The 26,269-nt window shown below is 42.3% G+C and overlaps 1 protein-coding gene across 1 annotated transcript in view; it reads left to right on the forward strand.

Moving 5' to 3' along the window:
* The window catches only part of scai (suppressor of cancer cell invasion), a 115,743-nt gene that overhangs the window by 54,358 nt on the left and 35,116 nt on the right, over positions 1-26,269 (forward strand). Inside the window, exons 7-8 of the mRNA XM_031287261.2 lie at positions 20,145-20,243; positions 20,606-20,758. Of these exons, the coding sequence (XP_031143121.1) occupies positions 20,145-20,243; positions 20,606-20,758 (252 nt within the window). The remainder of the gene's footprint in view (positions 1-20,144; positions 20,244-20,605; positions 20,759-26,269) is intronic.

Below are 26,269 nucleotides of genomic sequence, written 5' to 3' on the forward strand. Positions count from 1 at the left end.
TCTCTCTCTCTCTCTCTCTCTCTCTGTCTATTCCTCGTTCTCTCTCTGTCTGTCTAGTTTTTATATCTCATTCGGTACATTTTTTGGCTCTCTGTAACTTCTGCATACGTTCAGCTATTAAAACCATTTAACTTTTAAAATGTTCAGCTCTTTCAGCTAATTATGGGACTTCTTCAACTTTTTCTACTATTTATACTTTTGCATACGTTCAGCTATTAAAACCATTCAACTTTTAAAATGTTCAGCTCTTTCAGCTAATCATGGGACTTCTTCAACTTTTTTTCTACTATTTATACTTTTTAAAATATTAAGCTTTTAACACCTTTTTTAAAAACATTTAAGTCAATGAGAGCATGCTTCAAATCCTTCAAATCCCACTGAGGTACATCAATCAATGTTTCCCTGAGGTAAACACTTTACCCATACTCACCTCAAGATGTGTTACCACTGACATATATAGTAATTGAAAGTTACTTCTTTTTCTCTTTTTTCCTCTCCTTTTATTTTTCCTCTCTTTTTCCTCTCTCTCTTTCTGCTTGTTTGTTCTATGCAATGGATATGGCTGATAATAAGTCTTCTTAGTCAATTCATTGAAACATCCACTTTTGACAGTATTACGGTTTAGCTTCCAGCTTTTCTAAAATGTATTTTAGCTCTTAACTTATGTGCAGATCAACTTCCAACTTACAAGTTTTTCAGCAGTTTAGAACAAACAATTTGTTCCATATTTCTGCATTTTCATCAATGTTTCTCACAGCATTTGTAAGTTTTCCATACTGATTCATAATTTCAGATAAAATATTATATAACATGTAAATTACTTCATACATTAGTGGTGTTATTCAACTTTTTAATGAAATTCATACTCATTCTACCAATTTCCACTTTTTCAACTATTCTCACTACTTCACCTTCTTCTTACTGATTTAAGCTATTCAACTAGTTTAGCTTTAGCAATTCAGCTATTCAGCATTCCCACGCATTTTCCGCAGGAAATGCATTTTCTAGTTTATTCTTCTGCTTATTATTCCGTACGTTTTTTGGCTCTCCGTAACTTCTGCATACTTTCAGCTATTAAAACCATTTAACTTTTAAAATGTTCAGCTCTTTCATCTAATGATGGGACTTCAACTTTTTTTCTACTATTTATACTTTTTAAAATATTAAGCTTTTTATGACTTTTTTTTATCATTGAAGTCAATGAGAGCATGCTTCAAATCCTTAAAATCTTCTTCCGCTCCCAAAATTTTCAGCTCCTTCATACTTTCACCTACAGACGCCAAACAAACTTTAAAATGTTCACAAAATATTCAGCAATCCGGCTATGGCTTTTCAGTTTTATATCTTTTACAGTTTTTGTAAAAAAGCTGTTTAAGTTTAGTGATCATTTCAGCCCTTATCGTTTTAGCCTGATTAAAGATCAAAGAGATCTCATCACAGACTTCAAAGGGTGTTTTCACTGGTCATACGTTACCATGACAACCCTTTCACAAACAGTTGAACTGAATACTACAGGCAGTAATATGAACATTAGTCTATATCTTTAGTGTTCCACTTCTGTCTGACTGTCTCTGTCTCTCTTTGTCTGTCTCTGTCTCTGTATCTCTATCTCTATCTCTCTGTCTCTCTCTGTCTGTCTCTGTCTCTCTGTCTCTGTTTCTCCCTGTCTGTCTGTCTGTTTCTGTTTCTCCCTGTCTCTGTCTCTCTGTCTGTCTGTTTGTTTCTCTCTGTCTGTCTGTCTCTCTCTGTCTGTCTATGTCTCTCTGTCTTGTCTTTCTGTCTGTCTCTCTCTGTCTGTCTCTGCCTGTCTCTGTCTCTCTCTCTCTCTGTCTTTCTCTGTCTGTCTCTGTCTCTCTCTGTCTGTCTCTGTCTGTCTCTGTCTCTGTCTGCTGTCTGTCTGCTGTCAGTCTCTGTCTCTCTCTGTCTGTCTATGTCTCTCTGTCTCTGTCTGTCTCTGTCTGTCTGTCTCTGTCTGTCTCTGTCTCTCTGTCTGTCTCTGTCGCTCTCTCTGTCTGTCTCTGTATCTCTGTCTCTGTTTCTCCCTGTCTCTGTCTGTTTCTGTTTCTCCCTGTCTCTGTCTGTTTCTGTTTCTCCCTGTCTCTGTCTCTCTCTGTCTCTCTGTCTGTCTGTTTGTTTCTCTCTGTCTGTCTCTGTCTCTCTCTGTCTGTCTATGTCTCTCTGTCTGTCTCTGTCTCTCTCTGTCTGTGTCTGTCTCTCTCTCTCTGTCTTTCTCTGTCTGTCTCTGTCTCTCTGTCTGTCTCTGTCTGTCTCTCTCTCTGTCTTCCTCTGTCTGTCTCTGTCTCTCTCTGTCTGTCTCTCTCTGTCTGTCTCTCTGTTTCTGTTTCTCCCTGTCTCTGTCTCTCTCTGTCTCTCTGTCTGTTTGTTTCTCTCTGTCTGTCTCGGTCTGTTTCTGTTTCTACCTGTCTCTGTCTCTGTCTCTCTCTGTCTGTCCATGTCTCTCTGTTTGTTTCTCTCTGTCTTGGTCTGTCTGTCTCTGTCTGTTTGTCTGTTTCTGTTTCTTGTTTTTATTCCCTCTTCCGTACGTTTTTTTGCTCTCTGTAACTTCTGCATACGTTGAGCTATTAAAACCATTCAACTTTTAAAATGTTCAGCTCTTTCGGCTAATGATGGGACTTCTTCAACTTTTTTTCTATTTATACTTTTTAAAATATTAAGATTTTTAACACTTTTTTTTTTTTAAATTGAAGTCAATGAGATCATGCTTCAAATCCTTCAAATTTTCTTCTGCTCCTAACATTTTCAGCCCCTCCATACTTTCACATACAGTTCTAAATAAAGAGCCTACGGTTCTCTCACACTGTCTCTCACTCATTAGCAGGTGTGGTGATTAATGATCAAAGACAGGCTTTATAAGTGCTAAAGGAACATCTGTGACCTATACAAATGATAGTGTAGTGGATAGGGCAAGTGCCTTTGGTGTAGGAGATCCTGGTTCAAATCCCACTGGGGTACATCAGTCAATGTGTCCCTGATCAAGGTGTTATTTCACTTTTTCAACTATTCTCACTACTTCAACTTATTCTTATGGATTTAAGCTATTCAACCAGTTTAGCTTTAACAATTCAGCTATTCATGTTTTATTTTGGCTCTCCTCTCTTTCTCTCCTCTCTTCTCTCCTTCTCTCCTTCTCTCTGTCCTCTCTTTCCTTTTGTTCAGCCCCATTCTTTTTACCTAATATATTTCACATCTCATATCAGCTAGATTGATGTTTTTTCGTTCTATGCAGTGTCTGATAATAATACAAAGTATTTCTTCTTTCAGCCGTTTTAGGTAATTCATTTCAACTTTCATCTTTTGTCAAAGATATTGGTATTACAGTTCAGCTTCAAGCTTTTCTAACAATGTATTTTAGCTCTTCACTTGGGTAATCCAGTTTAGCTTCCAACTCTAACAATTTTCCTGATTTTTTTTTAGCAATGTAGTGCATTTGAGCTTTAAGATTTTTTGTACTATTTGTTTCATATTTCTGCATTTGTGAGTGATTATCAGTTAGAAAATATACTCAGACCTCACAATGTTCTACGTCTTTGGTCATTCAACTTTTGAAGCCAACAGTTCAGTTTAGCATAAGCTTTTAACTTTTTAATGAAATTCATACGTATTAAAACGATTTCCACGTTTTCAAATATTCTCACTACTTCAACTTCTTCTTACTGATTTAAGCTATTCAACCAGTTTAGCTTTAGCAATTCAGCTATTCAGCATTCCCACGCATTTTCCGCAGGAAATGCATTTTCTAGTTTTCCATCCAAATTCCTTCCAGTTTGGACTACTGGTTGCCCTATGTCCTTGACTGCATGCAATCTCCCACTGCTCATCTGGGATTATTGTGTTCATTTCTAGTTCCCATTTTTCTTTAATATCAAAGTTATTTTCTTTAAACTCTTCCTGCAATATCTTATAAATATGTGATATGAACGTTGTCTTCACTATTCCTTCAGTTATTGATATAAAGAAGTTGGTAAGGAGCAGAGCTTTTCCCATTCTTGATGGTTTTGTAAATAGTGTCTAATTTGTAAGTACCTAAAGAAGTCTTGGTTTGGTAAATCGTATTTCTCTTTGAGCTGTTCAAATGATTTAAGGACTGGTCCATCAAACAGCTGGTCCAAAACCACTAACCCCCTTTCCTTCCATTTCAGGAATCCCTTGTCCAGCCTAGCTGGGGAGAACTCACAGTTTGCTATCATAATAGCTCAAGAAACGGTCATAGTTGTAGTTTTTTCCTCACAAATGACCATATTTTTTAGGTGTTTTTACTCCATACATTAGCAATCTTCTTTTTCCCCCATTTGTCTTTTTTTTAGGAATGGAATTGAATCTAATGGCAAATTTGGGCATTCACTCTGCTCCATTCCAACCCATATAGTGTCATTGTCTTGGGCTATCCAAGCGACCATTGATCTGAGTTGGGCTGCCCAGTAATATTTTTTCAGGCTGGTCAAGTCCAGGCCTCCATTATCTTTTGGGCAGAGTAGTCTTTTAAATTGAAGTCTGGGTCGCTTGCTTTGCCAAATAAACTTGGACAGCCATTTATCCAATATAGTAAAGGTGGAAGCAGGAACATAGATAGGTAGTGATTGGAAAAGAAAGAGCAACCTTGGTAAAATGTTCATTCTTATAGTTTCTATTCTTCCGATCAAGGAGAGTGGCAGAATTCCCCATCTTGTAAGGTCCGCTTTTATGTGGCCCATCAATTTCCCAAAGTTAGCTTTAAACAGTTTTGATAGGTCTGTCGTTATAATAATTCCCAAATATCTAAATCCTCGAGACCAATGGAAATTAAGCCTTCCTGACAATTGAATTGGCCAATGTCCAACTAACATCATTGCCTCTGATTTTGATTGGATGATTTGATAACCAGAGAGTTCTCCATATTTGTTTAAGGTGTCTATTAGTGCAGGGACAGAAAGGACTGGATCCCTTTTATAGGTCAGGATATCGTCTGCTTAAAGAGATATCTTGTGCTCCTTATTTCCCATGTCTTTTATGCCTTTTATTTCCTCATTCTGTCTTATAGATGCTGCTAGGGGTTCAATATTTATAGCAAAAAGTAGGGGGCTAAGACAGTCCCCTTGCCTCACCCCCCTCTGTAGGTCAAAGAACTCAGAACAGCATCCGTTTACTCTGACATGTGATCTTGGATTTCTATAGATAACCCTGACCCAAAGTTTCTTTTAGCGCAAGTAATGATATTTAGGGTTCTTCTAATATTGTTAGCACCCTGCCTGTTAGGAATGAATCCTGTTTGGTCTGGCTTAATCAGAGTAGTAATATATCTTTGAACTCTATGTGCTAAAATACTTCTCAGTAATTTCTGATCATTGCATATCAAGCTAATGGGTCTGTATCCTTCACAGAGTGTTGGGTCCTTCCCTTCTTTATGAATCACAGATATAATGGCCTGTGACCAAGTCTCCGGAGGGTTGTTCTTGGAGAGGGAGTATCTAAACACCTTGGTTAGTATAGGCGCTAAGTCATTTATGAAGCATTTATAGAATTCTCCAGAAAGCCCATCGACTCCTGGAGAGTTGTTGCTTTTTAATCTTTTGTTACTTCTGTTTCCGTAATTGGTGTTATCATCTGTTTTCATGCTTCCTCTGATAACATGGGGAGATTTAAACCAGTGAGGAAGGTATCAGTCATCCCCTCCTGATGTTTCTAATCTGGACTCTTTGTATAAGTTTTGGTAGAATGATGCAAAGGCATCTGCTACCTCTTTGGGTTGAGATACTGTTTTACTCAGTGTAGGTGACAGATCTTGGAGACAGTACGATTGGCTTGAGCTTTACGAAAGCGGCTAGCTTTATTCCCCATCTCATAATATCTCTGTCTGGCAAATCTTAAAGCCCCTTCCGCTTTATATGAGCAATGTTACTTGTTCTTGTGGTTTTGTGTTGTCTCTCTAAAAGCTTTTTTATTTTCCAAATTTAATTGTTCCTTGAGTCGCTGTCTCTTCATTTTTTATATCTGTATGATTTTTCCTCTTATAACTGCTTTTTCTCCCTCCCACAGAATTGAAGGATTAACTTCGCCATTATCATTGATCTCAAAATATTCTTTTAGAGTTTGACTTAAGTCTTCTACTGTTTCTGACTTGTTCAGCAGTGATACGCCTCCAATATCTGAAAAAAGAATGCATACCTAGATCTATTTTCAGCACAATGGGTGCATGATCACTCAGGGTTATAGGTTCAATGAAACAATCTGTTACTTTATACATGTATTGTGGGAGACAAAAAAAGTCAATCCATGAGTAGCTATTGTGTACATTTGAGAAGAAACTGAAACTGACCTCCCCCTTGGGTTTTTAGTTCTCCATGGGTCTGTAAGACCCAGTTCAGACATGAAGTTATTTAAGGTTTTTGTTTTGGAGCCCTGAGATTCCTTCTCAGGGGGTATCCTATCCATTTTCCCATCTTGCACTGCATTGAAGTCCCCTCCTATTATTAATACTCCTTTGGATTGCCTGCAATGATGTTAGCAATTTCTCTAAAGAACATTGGGTCATACTCGTTTGGGGCATATACATTCAATATGGATACCTCAGTTCCTCCAACAGTCCCAACCACCATGACATACTGACCTGATTTATCCTGTATCACCTTCTCTGCACTAAAAGCCAAATTTCTGTTAATTAAAATAGCCACCCCTCTTTTTTTTCCCATTTGAGACACTATATACTAAATTAACCCATTCCCTTCTTAATTTTATGTGCTCGCTCTCTGGTAAGTGGGTTTCTTGTAATAATGCAATTGAGCATTGCATTTTTTTTTAAACATTTTTCTTCCTCTTGATAGGATGGTTTAATCCATGGACATTATAACTCACAACAGTCAGTTTATCCATATGGATAACAATATCCCATAATGTTGTCCTTCAGAGTTAAATAAATTTTCCAAATGTAGACCTATACCCATGTTTACAAAGCACCTTATGTGACTGTTTAATTGTAAGAATTACATATAACATCCACCATTGTGGAGAACAAGAACTCACAAATAGAACAAGAAAAAACAAACTTCCAAAAGCCTGACTGTTCTAACAAGCATAACGTCAGTCTCAACAAGGACGGAGAGTTGTAACCGGTCTCTCCGGGGATGCAAACACAGTGCTGTTGTAACTATAGCCTATGCTGATAAGTCGCCTATGATATGGCCTATTGCCAATGCAGAGGGAAGAGAAAAGAGAAAAAAAAAAACCTTGACTGAGGAGAACCCATCCTTTCTATTGAGTAGCTTTAAATGGTAAAACCAGCCAAACACAGTGTTACAAAGTAAATTGTATCATGTTCCCCCTTTTTTAAAATTTTTTAGCACTGCCGCCATGCTCTCTTCTCCCGCGTCCATTGGGTTCTGTTGTTCGTCCTTTTTCGGTGGTTTGCCCTTCTGTGTCTTTTCAACTACTGGCCATTGCGGTTGATTATTGTGAGTAGTTTTTGCAGAAAATAGAAATTATAGTCAAGGTTTGGCTAGCTTTTAAAATTTCTCCTCAGGGAGCTTAAGAATCAGGCTGCTGCCTCGGCCATGACGCCACAGGAAGTCCGGGGTAATTGTTTTTACATTAACTCAGGCAGGTTAGATAGCAAGCTAAGTCTACTTAGACAGTGATACATTTTGAAAAATAAAACTTGTGTTTTGCTTAAATATCTGATCCTTCTGCTATTACGAAACACAATTTAGGCTGTTTATACCATTATCTCTTTTAAAGGGGTGGTTCAGAATTTTGGACATAGGACCTCATTTCTAAGTTAGCCAGTGTGTTATTTATCAGTGGAGACTGTCAACACTTTTCATCCAGTCTTTCCAATTGCAGAGTTTGCTGGTGCTAGGCTAGCGCAAGTCAACAGTATCTGCTAGCCTGCCACTAAAACAGTTTTACCCACTCCACAGTACACCCAAGGCAAATAAATTATAACGCCAGACTATCGATGTAAATGTCTGTGTTGATAAAATGTTAGAAATAAAACTACCCTAGCATCTCAATGATCGCATTACATTTTGAGGGACTAGTTTCTCAGCAGCGGCGGAATTTTTCTTTGCTCCGGTTAGTAGTACTGCGGCAAAAAGTAAATAGAGAAGCGCACTACAGTCGGGACACCTAGTAGTAGCCTAGTACATTGGTATTGAAGCATTGGATTGGAAACTAAGGACTAGGCAACATGGTGATTCAGTGTGCATTTAGAAATTGTAAAAATAAACCAAACAGATGGTCACCACAAATTTCCATTGGGAGATCAAGAAAGTAACCAACTGTAGCTTCTTGCTGCTGGCTTGGACATTAAGGTGGAGACTCTACTCAAGTAGCAAATGTGTAGAGATCATTTTAGACCAAACGACTTTGAAAACCCCGGCAATCTAAAGGATCACAAGTCACTGACAACGAATGCGGTTCCATCTGTCTTTCCAGATGCACCAACAGCGTACTGATGAACAGGTAATAACTTTTGGTAGGCTACTCTAGCTAATAAAGCTAGCCCATTTCATAACGTTAGCCTAGCTGCTACTGATAGATTGAGACTGACAACGTTAGTGGAGATAACGTTACAGTTCAATGCATTGTGGAGAGTGACAACGTTAGCTAACGGTTAGCTACACTCTTGGTAGATACCTGGCTGGGCTAACCGTTAACTTTAGGTAATTGCTGACAGAAAAGTCATGTAAGCTCGGACAGTTTACATGCAAATTGCAGCGGCAGGTAAATAAACTTGTGTGATGGTCATGGAAACCGGCTTTCTCAGTAGCCTAGGTAATATCACTCCGCCGCTGCTGTAGCCTATGCTACCAACTACAGGGAACAAAGTATAACTATTGCAATGCAATGCAAGGTTAGTTTTATTTCTAACATTATTCTATCAACACAGACATTTACATCAACAGTCTGGTGTTATAATTTATTTGCCTCGGGTGTACTGTGGAGGGGGTAAGACTGTTTTTAGTGGCAGGCTAGCAGATACTGTTGACTTGTGCTAGCCTAGCACCAGCGAACTCTGCAACTGGAAGGACTGGATGAAAAGTGTTGAAAATGGTATCCACTGTTAAATAACACACTGGCTAACTTGGAAATGAGGTCCTATGTCCAAAATTCTGAACCACCCCTTTAATGTGATAAAAACACTAAATAATAATTTTGACTATGTATTGGTATGTAAATTACGGTGGTGTAAGGTGCTGGAAAAAAATGTAAAATGGACCTTGAAAGTGCTTGAAAAGTGCTTGAATTTGACCTTGGAAAAGGTGTACGAACCCTGTAGGTGGCTAACACTATGCATTACATGTCATTTAGCTGACGCTTTTATCCAAAGCGACTTCCAATTAAGTGCTTTCAACCTTGAAGTTACAAACTCCAGACAAGTAGTAAGTGCAAGTACATTAGCTTCAAATAAGCTAAACTACAAATAGCCAAATTAAAGTGCAGCTGTAAAAATATATATATATATTTTTTTTTTTACCAAGGTGTAGTCGGAAGAGATGTGTTTTTAGCCTTCGGCAGAAGATGTGTAGGCTTTCGGCCGTCCTGATGTCAATGGGAGCTCATTCCACCATTTAGGAGCCAGGACAGCAAACAGTCAGGATTTCGTTGAGTGATCAGTTGTCCCTCACTGTGAGGGGGCAGCAAGCAGGTTGGCTGATGCAGAGTGGAGTGGGCGGGCTGGGGTATAGGGTTTGACCATGTCCTGGACGTAAGCTGGGGCTGATCCGTTCGTGGCCCTGTATGCAAGTACTAGTGTCTTGAACCAGATGCGGGCAGCAACTGGTAACCAGTTAAGAGAGCGGAGGAGCGGTGTAATGTGAGAGAGCTTGGGTAGTTTGAAGACCAGTCGAGCTGCCGCGTTCTGAATAAGCTGCAGGCAGGCCAGCCAGGAGGGAGTTGCAGTAGTCTAGACGTGAGATGACTAGAGCCTGAACCAGAACCTGAGCAACCTTCTGCGTTAGAAGGGGACGTATCCTTCTGATGTTATGCAGCATGTATCTACACGATCGGTAGTTGCAGCAATATTGGCAGTAAAGGAGAGTTGGTCGTCAAGTGTCACACCTAGGTTCCTAGCATTCTGGGTGGGGACTACCACAGAGTTGTCAATTGTTACAGTAAGGTTGTAGGTAGGAGAGTCCTTCCCTGGAAGGAAAAGGAGCTCAGTCTTGTCAAGTTTGAGTTTCAGATGGTGTGTGGACATCCAAGAAGAAATGTCTGCTACCTACGTTTCAGACTCTGGAAAGGAGATAATTAGTTGGGTGTCGTCTACGTAGCTGTGGTAGGAAAAGCCATGCGAATGAATGACAGACCCAAAAGAGTTTGTGTACAGAGAAAAGAGGAGGGGACCCAGGACTGAACACTGAGGGACCCCAGTTGTGAGTGGGCAATGTTCTGAGATAGATCCTCTCCAAGTTGGCCGGTAAGTGCGGTCTGCCAGGTAAGATATGAGCAAGGAGAGTGCAGAGCCTGAGACACCCAGATCCTGGAGTGTTGAAATGAGGATCTGGTGGTTCACTGTGTCAAAGGCAGTAAAAAGGTCCAGAAGGATGACAACAAAAGAGAGAGAGGTTGCTCTTGCGATGTTAAGCTGCTCAGTGACAGCAAAGAGGTCAGTTTCAGTTGAGTGAGTGGCCAGCCTTGAAGCCAGACTTGTGGGGATCAAGAAGGTTGTTCTGGTGGAGATAAGTAGAGAGTTGATCATAAATGGCACGCTCAAGAGTTTTGGAAAGAAATGGAATAAGGGAGACGGGTCTGTAGTTATCTATCTTCTTTGAGGGCGTTGGGGAAACAGCCAGTTGACAAGGAGACGTTGATGAGATGGGTGAGGAAAGGAAGAAGGTCGGGAGCAATAGACTGGAGAAGGTGAGAAGGGATAGTATCAAGGTGGCAGGTGGTTGTGCGGGCGGAGGTAATCAGGGTAAGAATTTGATTGGGAGATAGAGGGGTGAAGGAGAAAAGAGTACTGGATGTGTTGGATGGAAAGATGATTTCAGGAGGTGTGGTGGAGAATGAAGAGCGTATGTCATCTTATATTTTTTACAAAGTAGTTGACAAAGTGGGTTGGTAGGAGGGAGGCGGGGAACTGGGGGAATTGAGGTTAGAGAAGATGGAAAAAAGTTCTTTGGGGTTGGAGAAAGAGGATTGAATTTTGGTTTGATAGAAAGACCTTTTTGCTGCAGAAATAGGGGCAGTGAAGAAGGAAAGAGGGTGTTTAGATTTCCGCCATTTCCTTTTTGCTGCCCGTATAGTTCTCTCAGCACTAGTCTGACAACCACAGAGCTGGGGAGGACTTGAGAGTCTGCTGTGAAATAAGGAGGACAGAGAGAGTCAAGAGAGGATGATAGAGTAGAGAGGAGAGTGTCTGTGGCAGGGTTGGGAGGCATGAGTGAGAAAGAGTCAGATGAAGGGAGGGTTGATAAAGTAGATGAAGCCAGATAAGAGGGAGAGAGTGAGCGAATGTTGCGGCGGACAGGTACAATATCTCTTGAGATATGGATGTGAGCTTGGGAGAGTGGGAGAGAGTAAGAGATGAAGAAATGGTCTGAGGTATGGAGTGGGGTTGGATGTAGAGCAGTTTCTGGTGAATATGAGATCTAGGTGGTTGCCAGCGTTGTGAGTCGGAGGGGAAGGAGGAGTGAGAGGGCAAAAGAAGAGAGAAGATGTAAGAAGTCAGTTGACTTCTCTGTCGGAATGTTAAACTCGCCCAGAAGAACCAATGGAGGGCCATTTTCAGGGATGTTTGAAAGAAGGACATCCAGCTCCTCCAAAAACTCTCCCAGAGGACCTGGTGGGCAGTAGATGACAACAATGATTATTTGTACCGGATGACTTATGGTAACAGCTTGAAGTTCAAAAGACCGTGGTGAGCTGTGGCAGTGTGTAGAGAAAAAATCTCCATTTCGGGTTAATGAGTAGGCCTGTACCTCCGCCTCTACGGCTCTGGGTGTGTGGGTGAAAGAGTAGGCGGAGGAGAGAGCAGAAGGGGTGGATGTGTTGGTCAGTGTAATCCAGGTCTCAGTGAGCAAGGAAGTCAAGGGATTGCTGGGTAGCAAAGCCAGAGATGAACTCAGTCTTCCTGGGTTCCACAGGCTACCAGTGACGAGGTGTCGAGTGTGTGTGTAGCGGGTGGGATCATAGACTGTTAATATTAATGGACAAAGCATCCGGTTCAGCAAAGTGCTGCAAATGCCTTAAACCTGCATTCTATTTGAATTCCAGCAGGGGGCGACACGTGTGGTTGCAAAATGAGGTCGGTTTCTGTTCAGTCTATAAGAAAGTGACCCACTTCTCACTTGATTTATTACCTCAGTAAACATTTTCATAATGAGTTTATGGTCTCAATCGCTAGTTTTAAGTCTTCTGCAATACAGAATGATGTTAATTTTTTGAATTATGGTCTCGTTGATTTTAAAATCGGTGATAAAGCGGGGGATGTTTTAGGGCGTGGCTATGATGTGATTGACAGTGAAAGTGTGTAACGTAGAGTGTAAGCAGCGTTGCCAACTCTCAGCTAACATCACAGTCAGATACTGCCAAACAGTCTATGGCTCCTCCCTCACGTCTAAAATCGTCACATCCGCAACCAGGATGGCTGTGCCCGTAACGGCAAACTCGATGACTCATAGCAGATCTCCACAAACCAATGGGTGACGTCACACATGCTCTGTCCATTAATATTAAAGGGGTAATAGAATAATTATATAGGGTATTTCACACTGTTCCTTAAGGTCTCCTATTAGGGTATGTAACATTGGTTGGGCTGAAAATGGCCCGGGTGCTTTTCTATGGGTCCTAATGCATCCCTGTGTTTTGGCCCTTTTTGGAACGAGCGCTTTTCTTCCAAATATGGTATGCTCATGAATATTTAGATGAGCTGCGCGCTGATTGGTTGAGCGAACCACATACACATACAGTGGAGACAAGACAGCAGGTCTCATATTTCAGACACTGCAATGTTATACATTGTTTGTCTGCTATTTCGTTACTAAATTCACTTCTGAGAGTTTTTTATGCGAGAATTCAACTATGTAAAGGTCAAATATGTGCTGTTTTACGAAAATTGATGGCTAATTGCAAATTTTGTCCGGCTGTGTGTCGGAGTTCATGAGCTCCATGACAGCGGCCGGTGCTGCCTGGGTTGCTGCCTCGCCGCCTGGCCTGTCCTTTCACAGACCTCGGGTACACTTTCGGCATAACTATAGTATATTTAGGGGTCCAAGCTCGAGTCTGCAAGAACGGGCAATAGCAAAGCTATGCCGTTCGCACAGCAGGGCTGTAGAACCCTATTGTTTTTTCTACTGATTAATCATCATCATCATCATAGTCATTATTCTTCTCCGCCTAAAACTCCGACTACAGCCTAAACCATACATGGTGGGGGGTTGCCAATGGTCTGGGTCAAAGTGGGCGTGGCCCATGGGACCCAAGTCTAAATTTACTACTTACACTAAGGTGAATAACTTTAAATTTACAGGGTAGATAGACAATGGGTCATGGACCACACCTACCAAAAATTACACGTGGACCACTAGGTGGCGCTATAATGTTTTTTTGCCTTTAACTCCCACATTACACATTGCACATTAAAAATCCTTACATCCACGTGTTCCTTGAATCAAGCTGAATCACATGATATAGGTCACGCCCATTTCCACTTAAATTTCTTTCCGCAATATCGCGCAATGCGCAAAAACCACTTTTTCGAACTCGTCCTAGGCCGTGCAATGAATCAGCACGAAACCTGGTACGTAGCATCTCCAGATAGACGTGACCAAAAGTTACTCAAGGAATTTTGCTACGTTAAAGTATGCGCATTTGACGACCAAACAAATTTTCCTAGCTAGCTACCACACACGTATCATATCATATCTCGGCCAAATTAAATGTCATCAGCAAATGACTTGAGATCATTGTTCAACATCCCACTATGATGCTCCATACCAAACTTGCCGAAGATCGGCCTTTAGGGGACGCTATAAGCAACATTTATTTGTTTTGGCCAATAACTCAATGCATTTAAATGGGAAAATTGGTTAGGGTTAGTTAATATCTCTGCCACAGTAAATGCAATTAACACGAAACTTGTGGTGCTCGTTCGGCATGCCGCTCTGAGGCTCTCTACTAAATTTGGCGAAGATCGGCCATTAGGGGGCGCTATAATCAACTTAGACCTGTTTTGGCCCTTTTACTCAATGTTAATGACATATTTGCAATGGGAATGTACCACAGACCTTGCAGCTTACACTTCTCAATATTTACTGATGTTTGCCTCCTACGTTACGTTTTGGTTTTCGCTTTTGCGTGCTCCTCTGGTTTTTTACAATAAACAAACTTCTTAAGCCACCTGACAAAGTTTCCACAACCTTCACAGTGGACAAATGCAACTCTTTTCTCTCACTTTTTCAATCCAAAATCAACACCATTCATAGGCACCGATGAAAATACTGAGCACCCACGTGTGCCAGACTGCCAGTAGGCTACATTCATTTACAATTAAACATTGCAGTTGGTGCTAAGTGGAGAGTCTGTCATAGTGTGATTGGTTATGTCGGTGGCATTGATTCTTAATTTCCCACGAAGCTGATCGCGGTAACGTGTAAGTTGAACTTTTCATCTCCAATCCTATACATATATCATTGTTAAAGGTAGTCTGTATATGCGTGGAGGTGAATGTTGACCGCTACGTTTGCAACGGCGACGTACCACAGACGTCGCGGCTCGCGCCTCTCGATATTTACTGACGTTTGCCTCCCCTCCGCCCGGCTTCGGGTTCCACTTTCGCGCGCTCCCCGGGCGTTGGGGGCAACTGCCGTGGGTGGCTTGGGCCCCGTCATAACTGCTTTCAGTTCTAGTTACACTTTGAATTTCGTCACGGCATGTATCACAGCTACCCTAAGGTCTTACAAAGCTAACGCTTTTGTCCGATTTCAATTTAAGGCATTTCTGTGAATTTAAAGGGTCTTGTTAGGAGGAGCTGCTAGCTAGGCTATGTGTCCATTCAATCCTATGGGAAAAGATCGCCGCTACACTTTCGGCATAACTATAGTATATTTACATTTTGAATTTCGTCACGGCATGTATATCACAGCTACCCTAAGGTCTTACAAAGCTTAGCTAACACTTGTTGTAACAACTTGTTGTTGTTGTCCTATTTCAATTTAATGCATTTTTGTGAATTTGAGAGGTCTCGTTAGGAGGGAGCTAGCTCTCATTGATAGAGCTCCATCCAGCTCACCGCGGGCTCTATCAATGAGACTCGCGGACAAGAGGCGTTTATTTCTCCAATCATTTGTTTAAATAACTCAACACACATATCCATTATAAGATTAACTGGAACCTGTGGTAAGAGATTGCGGGTGTAACAAGCTTGCTGACCGCGCTCTCACTCACACACACCGGCCATTTAGCAGGAAGAGGGGAGGGAGAGCAGTGAGCTGCAGGCCCTGGAGCTCTGTCAGGGCAGTGGCGTTTGGTAGTCCAGTAACCCAGAAATGGTGACTTTGCGCGGGTATGGAGCACCGCGGGTATGGAGCTGCCGGCCGTGACAGAGCTCCATCTAGCTCACAGCGGGCCGGGGGGTCTGTGAAGGAGGACAGGCCAGGCAGCACCGGTTGCTGAACTTTCTCACATAAAAGAGTCTCAGAAGTGAATTTAGTGATGAAATAGCAGACGAACAATGTATGCAATTTCTGAGATCTGCGCAACCTATTCAGAAGACTACCTGATCCCAGATCAGTGGTGTAGCCTATGTAAATGTTGGGGTGTGACAAAGGTAGAGACTAGAGCCAAATAAGGAGAAGCCACCGAGGTTCGTTGAGATTTGCCCGTTTTCAGAGGCAGTTTAAAATTGTGAGATTTGCAGAGGAAAGAGGTGTCAATGGGATTTTGAGGTTCTATGTATGTCCTATTTACCCACCAAACTGTCGTTATTCAACTATGACAAGGTAAAATTGTTTTTGCATTCTATCACCCCTTTAACAGTCTATGGGTGGGATAGGTAAGAGAAGTCGGGTTGCGGAAATGTTGTGAACATATGCAAGGTTTGTAGTATATCCAATACGATACACTAACAGGAATGGAGAAGCAGCACATTTTTAGATAAAGACACCAAGCAATGCAAGTAAGATACCAAGCCCACTTGCCGATGTGCGTCACAATCTATTCATCATAGCACGCCTGCAGATCTAGCAGGCGTGGCCTTTTAGTCCAATTAGTGTCTAGGGAAGCTGATGCTAGGCAGCTAAGCAGGAGAACTTAGTTAAATATCGGGAATGAAGGAAGAATTTTCCTCCTCTTGTTCATGTGACACCAGAAACTCCTCGCCCCTTGCCTCCACCTCTTCATTATAACCCAGCATGAGCAGCACTTTGTCAAGTGGATTCAACAAAAGGACTGTTATTTTTATTCCGAGAATACATAGGTAATGTATCACTTAGTGAAACATCAGAACTAACACAAACAAAAACAACACTTTGATCACAGCTTCCACTTTTTTTAAATACTGGGGCAAGTTAGCCTGCCTCATGAAATTGTATGAGAACTTAAGGCTGTTACAAATCGGGGGCGTGACGAATAAACAACGGAAACACGGAATAATCGGCTGCGAATATTTCCCATAAAAACTATTCATACTGGTAGCGATGCATATTTGCGACAGTTTTCAATCAAAGTTTAGAGTATTTGCGCCAACTCATCTACCATGTCCAGAGTTTCCCACAGAATTAGATTCTATTTGCGGTGGTAGCTGACCCGGGGGGGGGCGGGGGGGTCCACGCGCAGAAAGAGGTGTAGAATTATTATATTAATTATAATATATTACTGCGAATATTTTGGCAACTTTGTATAACAGCTTAAATAGACAATCTGCCCACAGTCCCAACATCAAGGCTATAAGGGTGCAGGGGCAGTTACAGCACACAATGTAATCTTTCAACAAACAAAAAAAACATAAATTTGCTCTTTGACAAAACAAAAGATACCACAAGTTGTAATTCTGTTTAACAGCCAGATGCTGTTCACCTCTTTGTGACCTTCTGCATGCTAGACAAAAAAAGGAAACTTAAATGTTACTGTATATGTTGTTAACTTGTTGAACACTTGAACATGAACAAAATTGAAAACAAAAGGTTTGCAACTTACCCAATTACCCTAGTGGGGATTGTTTTGTGTCTCTTACACATAAGTCGATATTGACTAGCAGGTCATTTTAACGTTAAAGCATGGTAACCTCAACAACGCAGCTGATAACGTGCTAATGTTATATCCTTACTAGCTAATGTTAGGCGTCTTACATTACTAATAATGAAAAATGTAGGAGTGACTTACATAAGGTAACTGCTCTTACTATTGTAGCTATATTGTACAATAATACAATAGTGTTATGAATACAAAACATGAAGTGTAATATTTTCTATTTTGAAATATTGATAAATACATTTTCAGTGACGTTGAATAGCCTATAGGCCTACAGTATTGTAACGGACAGCCCCTACAGTTTGGCAGGCATGTGAACCGCAGATTAATTGCAAATGTAACCATCATAGCGTGAAATACAGTTTAACTGATGCTGTTACGTGAACGGGGCTCAGCAAAGAGGCGGAGCGAGACTACGTCTCTGCAGCTTATTTAGGGAGTCAGGTCAATGCCGCTAAAGCACTCAACACTTTGAGTTTCATGTGTAGGCTACTCCCATATGGCTCGCATCAGGTGTTAAAATGAACTGTACCAAAGCTCCCGCGGACAGAGAGCTCTGCATCCAACAGCAGCGGATTCTCGCTGCGCCGCAGGTCCCCAGAGCAGCATGGTCACCTGGAGAGTCCGGTACAGTCTGACTCTGCAAACGAAGATACCATCAGCGCTATACAGCGGAGCGTTCAGATCCAGTCAAATCAGCACCAGCCGCATGTGTGACTGTGAATGAGAGGGAGGCTGGATGCTGAAAATCAGACGTTTTGGCGCTCGTGATATTGCTGATAGAGCATATACGGCAGTAAGTGGCGGTCAACATTCAGTGTGTGGCGGGCTGCCACAAATATATCAATGTATGGGAAACACTGATGTCAGTGGGACAGTTTGAGGTCCTTCTAGGGACACTGCTGAAGCAACACCCCTGCCTATCCAATTAGCATTACTACTCTCGATGGGTTGGAATTAGAAAATGTGGTGGTGTACAAATACTTAGGTGTCAGGTTAGACAGTTCCCTCTCCTTCCAGCAACACATAAACCACCTTCAATCTAGAGTTAAGTCTAGGATCGGTTTCCTATTCCGCAACAGGGCCTCCTTCACTCACGCTGCAAACTCACTTTCACTTGGTGAAAATGACTATTTTGCCAATTCTAGATTTCAGTGATGTCATATACAGAACAGCCTCAAATTCTCCTGAAAAAACTGCATGTTGTCTACCACAGTGCCATACGTTTTGTGACCAGAGCCCCTTATAACACCCACCATTGCAACCTCTATGCATTAGTTGGCTAGCCCTCGTTACACACCCGACGCCTCACTCTCTGGTATCAACTCATTTACAAATCCTTGCTAGGCAAAGCCCCGCTGTACCTACGCTCACTGGTCACTATAGCTTTAGCCACTTTCGCTCAAGCAGTTACATCTCCTTGGTCACTCCAAAAGCCCACACCTCCTTTGGCCACCACTCCTTCCAGTTCTCAGCTGCAAATGACTGGAATGAACTATAAAAAACCCTGAAACTCAAAACCCTTATCTCACTAACTGCCTTCAAAGCACGTCTGCCTGTGCTCCTGTCCGATCACTGTACGTGCTAACTGTTCCCCGTCTTTCATCCACTGTTTTTGCACACCCTTACTCCATTATCTCTGTCATGCCCCATTGCATAGTTGCACAGATGCACATCTTCACCTGCATTGCACTATTACTACACATCATATCTGTTTACGCTAATTTGCACTATTCACCTGCCCTTGTAAGCTTAAACGTTATTGCTTTCCACCTTTGTTGTCACACAATTTTTGCACATCTACCGATCTACTTCGCTATCTAGATCACAATCTGCACTAACTGTATATTGACTATATTGACTTTTTACTACATTTCAGCATTCATATAGTCTGTCTATTCTTGTATACTGTGTTATCACTGATCTTCTTCACCACCAAGACCACACTTTGCACTAACTGTACACTGACTCTTTACTACTTCTCAGCATTTATACAGTCTTTTCTTGCATATTGTATTATTACTGATATACATCACTACCTAGACCACTAACTGTATATTGTCTCTTCTCTACATCCAGCATTTATATAGACTGATTACTGTTTACTTTGTTATTACTGATCTACATCACTTAATAGACCACAACTTGCATTAACTGTATATTGACTCTTCACTACACCTCAGCATTTATCTAGACTGTTTATTCATATACATTGTGTTATAACTGATCTACCTCACTAACTAGACCACTAGACTAACTGTTTATTGACTCTTTACACCATCGACTCTTTACACCATCTCAGCAGTGATATAGACTCTCTGTTCATGTATATTGCATATCCATCGACTTACTTGCACCTCACTACGTGCCGGCATTTGTAATTGCCCACATATTCTGCACTTTATGTAGCATATTGTATTCTGTGTTCTTGTACTGTATTGAATGTGAAACTATTTGTTGTCTTGCACGCCTACGCTTTTCTTGGCCAGGTCGCCGTTGCAAATGAGAACCTGTTCTCAATGGCTTACCTGGTATAAAGGCTAAAAAAAAAAAAAGAGAGAGAGAGAAAAAGTGACAGGGGATGCTGTGTGAGCAGATGAGAGAGAACGTTCGGAGCAGAGGAGAGTTTACATTTAGTGAAGATATCAAGTGAATGTACAGTAGCTAGAATCTCCAGTTTGAGCAAAAATAAATGCTGGAGCTCCTCAAAACTACTAGAGGTTGCCGAGCCTTGTTTCCCCGGCTGCTGAGTGGAGTGACTGGGATTAGCTCCGTAGACTCCAGCCCCGTCTCCTAGTGATTTTCAACCACGGTGGGGAAGTTGAAGCAGGAAAAAGCTGTCCTGTGTGTAAAGACCTTTATTTTGTGAATATAGCACAAGTCAAAGCTTTGCAGTAGAGTTAAAAAAGTGTTAGTATTTGCAAATTTACATGACCTTTATGGCTGTCTGCTCCCTGCAGGAGTTATCTGAGGAAATTGAAGATTACACACAGCGATTCAACACAGAGGACCAATTGGAATGGAACCTGGTTCTACAGGAAGTGGCAGCTTTTGTAGAGGTAACTAACTCACCAAATGTAACGCAACACATTAGTACTTTCAATGTTTATTTTATTACCCAAAATGCATGTTACAAACTTGTTTGATTAGATTGCCCTGAAGTCCACTGAGTTCTTGATGTATCATATAAAAAGCTAGTAAAACCCCACATTTGTGTAATCTGTAACAGGGCAAGACAAACTAAGGGGTTGAAGTTAGTTACTGACATTAAAACAATAAATATATGCAATAAATAATAATGCAACATTTCATCTTTCTGGACTGACTGGTAATTAAAGAAGTCCCCTTTTGTGAGCTGTCTGCTGTCAGGTACATCAGATCAGCTGTGGCTCACTGTTGTTTCTCTACATTTGTAAAACAGGCAGATCCAGTGGTAGTTCTGAATGACAACACTTCTGTCGTAGTCACCAGCAATCGGCTGCAGGAGGGAAATGTGCCTCCACTGGAACAAGGCATGGTGGTTGGGCAGCTCGTCCTTGCAGATGCACTAATCATCGGCAACTGTAACAACCAGGTTTTAACCCACTAATTCTAATTCACAGTTCCTAACACTATATCAACATTGTTGACCAGTCTTATTGAAGAAAACCTGTGGCCTGTACTACGAATCAAGATCAACATGCCCTGGATTTATTTCAGTTACCTGGCTTCACCTAACCTAACAACCGCGGTCCCGCATAAACTGTGTCACGACGGTGGTTCAGATCAACCCAGGGTTTCCCAACCAAGCGACGTTCGCGTTCACATAAAAGAGGCGGTGTTTGCACAGCATGACCAGTCGCAAACATCTACCAGAGCCACATATTTTACATAAGAAGAGCAAACTATAATTCTACATAAATAGGAAGAACACAGACACGGTTTTATAGGCAAAACGCAATACAGTCACTGCTTCTTAAGGGAAGGAAAGCTGGCAAAAAAAATAGCCAATGCTGTAAATGCGTAAATCACAACGCTTATGAATATCACTCCCCCCATCAGTCAGGCAAAAGATCTGACCATAATTACACTTGTGCTTTCCATAAACTGCCGTTGCTTTAGCCTATTATTTCAGTTGCAACCCTGGCAGTGGTAAGCGATTGTGAGAGCAAATAAAAAATATAAAAACATAATTCAAACTGATGTGCGCATTGGCAATGCACGGCTCAAGAAGCTGACAAATAGCCTTTACATAATTCCCTCCGCTGAAAATCTATATCTTTCATAAAAATACCCATCAGGGAATGTTTTAACTTTTATGAGCACACCTCTCTCTCTCTGCGCAACGAGCTCCACCGGATCTTCTAAGAACGGTGACGCCGTTATCAATCGAGTATTGATTGGTCAGTAGGCGGAGCTTTTGATTGATTGATCTCTAATCTCCACATAGGTGTTCAGCATAAGTTACCACAGCGATTTAACCCGGTAACAAGGGATCCACCGTTGTGATACACAAAATCCTGGGTTGAACCTGAAGTTACCTCATTAACGCCAAATCTTGCTTCGTTTTCTCAAACAAACTACTGTATATCTGTGTGGACCTGTGTGTCTGAAAAAAAGTTGAGTTGAATATCAAACACACCTTTTCAATATAAAACTTAGCAGTATTACCTGCATTGCTCTTGAATAATAGTTTCACTACTGAAGGACATAATTGAATTTTTTTTCACATGCATTTTTTTACACATGCATTAATGGATAGATATTAGGTCGAGGGGCTGTCCATGGCCATGCGCGCCGAGCATTTGGGGGGTCGGTGCCTTGCTCAAGGGCACCTCGAAAGTGTCCTGGAAGCAAACTGGCACCTCAGCTACCAGTCAACATTCCGTACTTGGTCTGTGGGGACTTGAATCAGCGACCCTCTGGTTAGCAAGCCAAGTCCCTACGGACTGAGGTACTGTCACCCTAAGTCTTGTGGAGAATACTGTATGTACGAAGTATGTCAATTGTGTATACTAATTTTTTATAGATGTCCTATTTCTTTTTTGTGAAATAGGACCCCCCTTCGTCATTACCACACAAAAATCAAGAAAAGATGACAGTAACTACAGTATTCCAGATCATTTAACAAAATAGTCAATAAACCATAAACCAAATAAACATATGTATGAATGACCACACCATAAGCCCAGGATTAGTGTTTTGAATGTGTTCAGGTCAGTACAGTCACGGATGTGTATGAGTAGGGAGTTCCGGAGGGAGGGGGCTGCAATGGTGAAAGCTCTGTCACCCCAGGTACGGTGCGTGGTCCTGAGTGGTGGGGAGAGGAGGTTTGCGTCAGAGGAGCGGAGGTTCGGGGTTGTGGTGGTGGAGCAGGTCTGTGAGGTAGGAAGGAGCCTGGTTATGAAGGGCTTTGTGGGTGAGGAGGAGGACTTTAAACTGGATGCGTTGGGAAACGGGGCCAGTGGAGGTTCTGAAGGACGGGAGTGATGTGATCACGGGAACGGGTGTGGCTGAGGAGACGGGCAGCATAATCATCTGCATAAAGCATAAGTTTGTGCACTACACCTCCTACCATAACACCTTGGCTGCTACCAAAGGCTCTATGGCTAAACAAAACAACAAAGGAGAAAGAGGTGAGCCCTGTTTTGTTCCCCTTCCAAGAGCAAAATATTCAGAAAGTAACCCGTTAGTTTGCACCACAGCTTCTGAGTGCTTATACAGCGCTGCGTTTTTCCATAGATCTATAGTCGATGATTTGGCTTTGTTAATCCTTGCTGTAGAGAGCATAACTATGTCTAGAAAATACGCCAACCACTGTTTTATACAAAGCGAGTGGGGGGGGGAGCCAGCGTTGAGCTATCATTTTCTTGGTTGCGGTTGAGCCGGCTAGCCAAACTTTCTTCTGTCTACCAAGCAGGTGTAGTTTAGAGTCGTCATTAAGTAACAAAACAACCGGGTCAGTAGGAATTCGACATCCTATCACATCAGATATTATTGATGTTGTTTTATTCCAGAACTCATGCACCTGTTCACACTCCCAGACCATGTGCAGGAAAGTTCCAGTTTGTTCAGGTTGACAGAACGTGCAATAGGGAGTGGGAATGACTTTAGAGACGTATCTCTTCAGAGGATTCATATGATAACATATGTCTTTTGACATATGTTGAAGTGGATCTGCTGGTGATTTGGGTTCTTGGAACAATGGAAAATGTTGTCCCAAACTGTCTCCCAATTAATTGCGTTCCCCTCAGGGCTCAGCTCTCGCTCCCATTTCCTTGCTATTGGGAGTTCTCCTATGGATACTTGCACCAGTTTAGCATAGATCTTGGATGCTAATCTTCTCACAGGAAAATCAACAAACCATTTAATAACTGGGTGCGGCTCAAGACTGTTTCCCCATGGCACTCCATAACATTTTAGGGCTGCTCTTCAGATACAAGAAGAAGGATGTCCTGGGGACCTCAAAACTAGCTATTAGGTCTTCAAAACTCAACATACCTTTCTCATTGAATAGCTGGTTTACAGTATAAATGCCTCTGTCACTCCACTGCTTACAAGTAAAGGGTTTGTTACCAGACATTAAGTGTGTATTGTGCCAAATTGGGGTGTCCAGATGCCACTTGTTGGTGTAGCATAGTTGCTCCTCTAGGTCTCAACCAGCTGTTAAGTTCTGAAGTAGGCTATGTGAGAAACTTTCTGGAATAAGCTGTGTGTAAAACACACCAATCTAGTTGGAGCAATAAGCAGACTATGAGCTGAACAGACAGCATCCCTCATGATCTTTCAATCCAGGTAAATGTTAACAAACATAGACTGTAAACTGACCAGCCAGTATTTATCATGTATTTTCAGTCTGGTTAAGTGTCCCTTTAAAGCCTGGCTCCGAAACTTACATACCGTAACCTCAGGATTTATCATGTTTTTTTCAGCCCGATTAAATGTCCACAAAAGCATAGACTGTAGATTGAGTTGCCAGCATTCATCATTTCTTACAGTCTGGTTAGATGTCCCTTCAAAGGTTGGTTCCAAAACCTACACACAGCGTCCTCCAGTCAAACTCGGTACAGTAGCCTAAATACCGTTAGTCCACCGGTGAGTCCTCCAGTCGCAGCCACGGCACCGACCGCAAAGTCCCAGCCGCCCTCCGGTTCCTCTGTTGGTAACGGTCTGCGGCGCAGGGCGACCCGTGCATGTAGCGTGTCTTCCTCCACTTCTGATTCCATCCAGAAAACACCCGGCTCTGCGGCTGCAGCAAAGGCAAACTCTCTTCTTCCGTGGATGGCGGGCAGGCGGCTAAATGAGTCTGAGTTGCGTTCAGCGTGTAGTTCGTGTTGAGTCCCTTCAGGCACCCGAAGCCGCCGGACCGCGGGCCGCAGTCAGACCGCTGGCCGCAGTCAGACTGCTCCGGCTCACATACCATGCCTCGATGTGATGCTTCGAGGCATTAATTTCCGCCAACACTCCTTTCACTGCGTTGTAGATAACTGATTCAAGCACACTTAGCTGCCTCTCCAAAACCCAAGCGATTAAAGCGATTTATAGTTGTGCATCGAATCGACGACGGAGGGTCCAGCGTAGACGCAGACCCCTCGGCCGTGGATGGGAAGCGTTGCATTTCCCCCGACTCATTTCCTGGTTCTCCTTCTCCATAAACAACATGAAATCAAGGAGAGGGTTAACTTGTCCTGCTACAGATTTCTCACCATGGTCAGAAAACACAGGGGAGACACTTTGTTTCTCTCACTATGACTCTACAGTCGGTACTCGCTCCGGAGCTAATCACTTTCTCACTTCTCCCTCTACCACACACACACATGCCGGCTCGACGCACCGACGCACAAGTATAAACATCAGGCCACGTAAGTAGGCTACGGCGAAAGCTCTGCGTGGAGCCTCCGCAGAACTGTAAAACAAGCTTAAGTCCTCCATGTTAGAGAACGCGTTCACATCAGTTGCTCCATTAGCTAATGTTCCATTAGCCGCCGCCATGCTAACAAATTTCTCTGAACGAGTAAATAGTTTAGGCGACAGCGAGACACGCTTTTTCGTGCCTGCAGGCGTTTTACTGAGTCACCGTGATAACAGACAAAACGGTTTGGCGTCGAAGAAAAAGTAATAGACCTGGTTATTTAATGAAATACGGAGGTGAGTGTGGGAGATTCAGGCTCTTGAAACCATAGCGGTGACTGGTCACGTGATCCCCCGATGGCTTGAATTTCTGGGTGAGTTCTGTGATTTCTGAAATATCGGGGAGCTGGAAGGAAGAGAATGAGTGTGTGGATGGGTGAAAGTCGGCTGAGATGCTGAGATGAGGGATTGATCCAAGGTGCTGGTGGATGTTGTTGGTTTTTTCAGTGAAAAAGGACATAATGGAGTTGCAGAAGGAGGTTGTAAACAAGTGAGGGGAGAGAAAGTCCTGGGGTTGGGTGATATTGTTAAGCAGGGAAAACAGTGACTTGGAGTTTCCTTTGTAGCCAGTGATTATACTGGAGTAGTAGTGGGTTTTGGTGTTAGCAATGGAGTCCTTATAACGTAATATGTGGTTATTATACATTTCTTTGTGAATAGTGAGACCAGTTTTTCTATGAAGACGTTCAAGTTGCCGACCTTTGGCTTTCATGAGACGAAGATCGGGGGTGAACCAAGAGGTGGAGACGGAAAAAGAAACATCTGTTTTTTAACAGAGCAAGGGAAATAAGAATATTATGGAGACCAGATCATCGGGGGTGGATAGATTGTGAGTGTCAGGGAGGCAGGAGGAGTGGATACTTGAAGTGAGAGTGGCAGGGTTGATATTCTTTATATTCCGAAATGAAATAAGGCGTGGTATTTTAGAGATGGAGAAAGTGAGTTTCACTGTAAATGAGAGGAGAAAGTGATCAGTTATGGGGAGTTCATCAGCTGTAAGGTCAGAAGGGGTGACACCAGAGCAGCAGATCAAGTCCAGAATATGTCCTTTGGAGTGTGTGGGAAAAGTGGTATCTTGCTGACATCCAAAATTCTCTAAGCAGGAGGTGAAGTCTTTGGTGAGAGGCAGATTGATATTGTCCATGTGGACCCCCTGTTCGGTTTAGGGGGGCAGTAGACAGTAGCAATGATGGTT

This window comes from Sander lucioperca, chromosome 14 (assembly GCF_008315115.2).
Source record: "Sander lucioperca isolate FBNREF2018 chromosome 14, SLUC_FBN_1.2, whole genome shotgun sequence".
NCBI classification, from domain to species: domain Eukaryota; kingdom Metazoa; phylum Chordata; class Actinopteri; order Perciformes; family Percidae; genus Sander; species Sander lucioperca.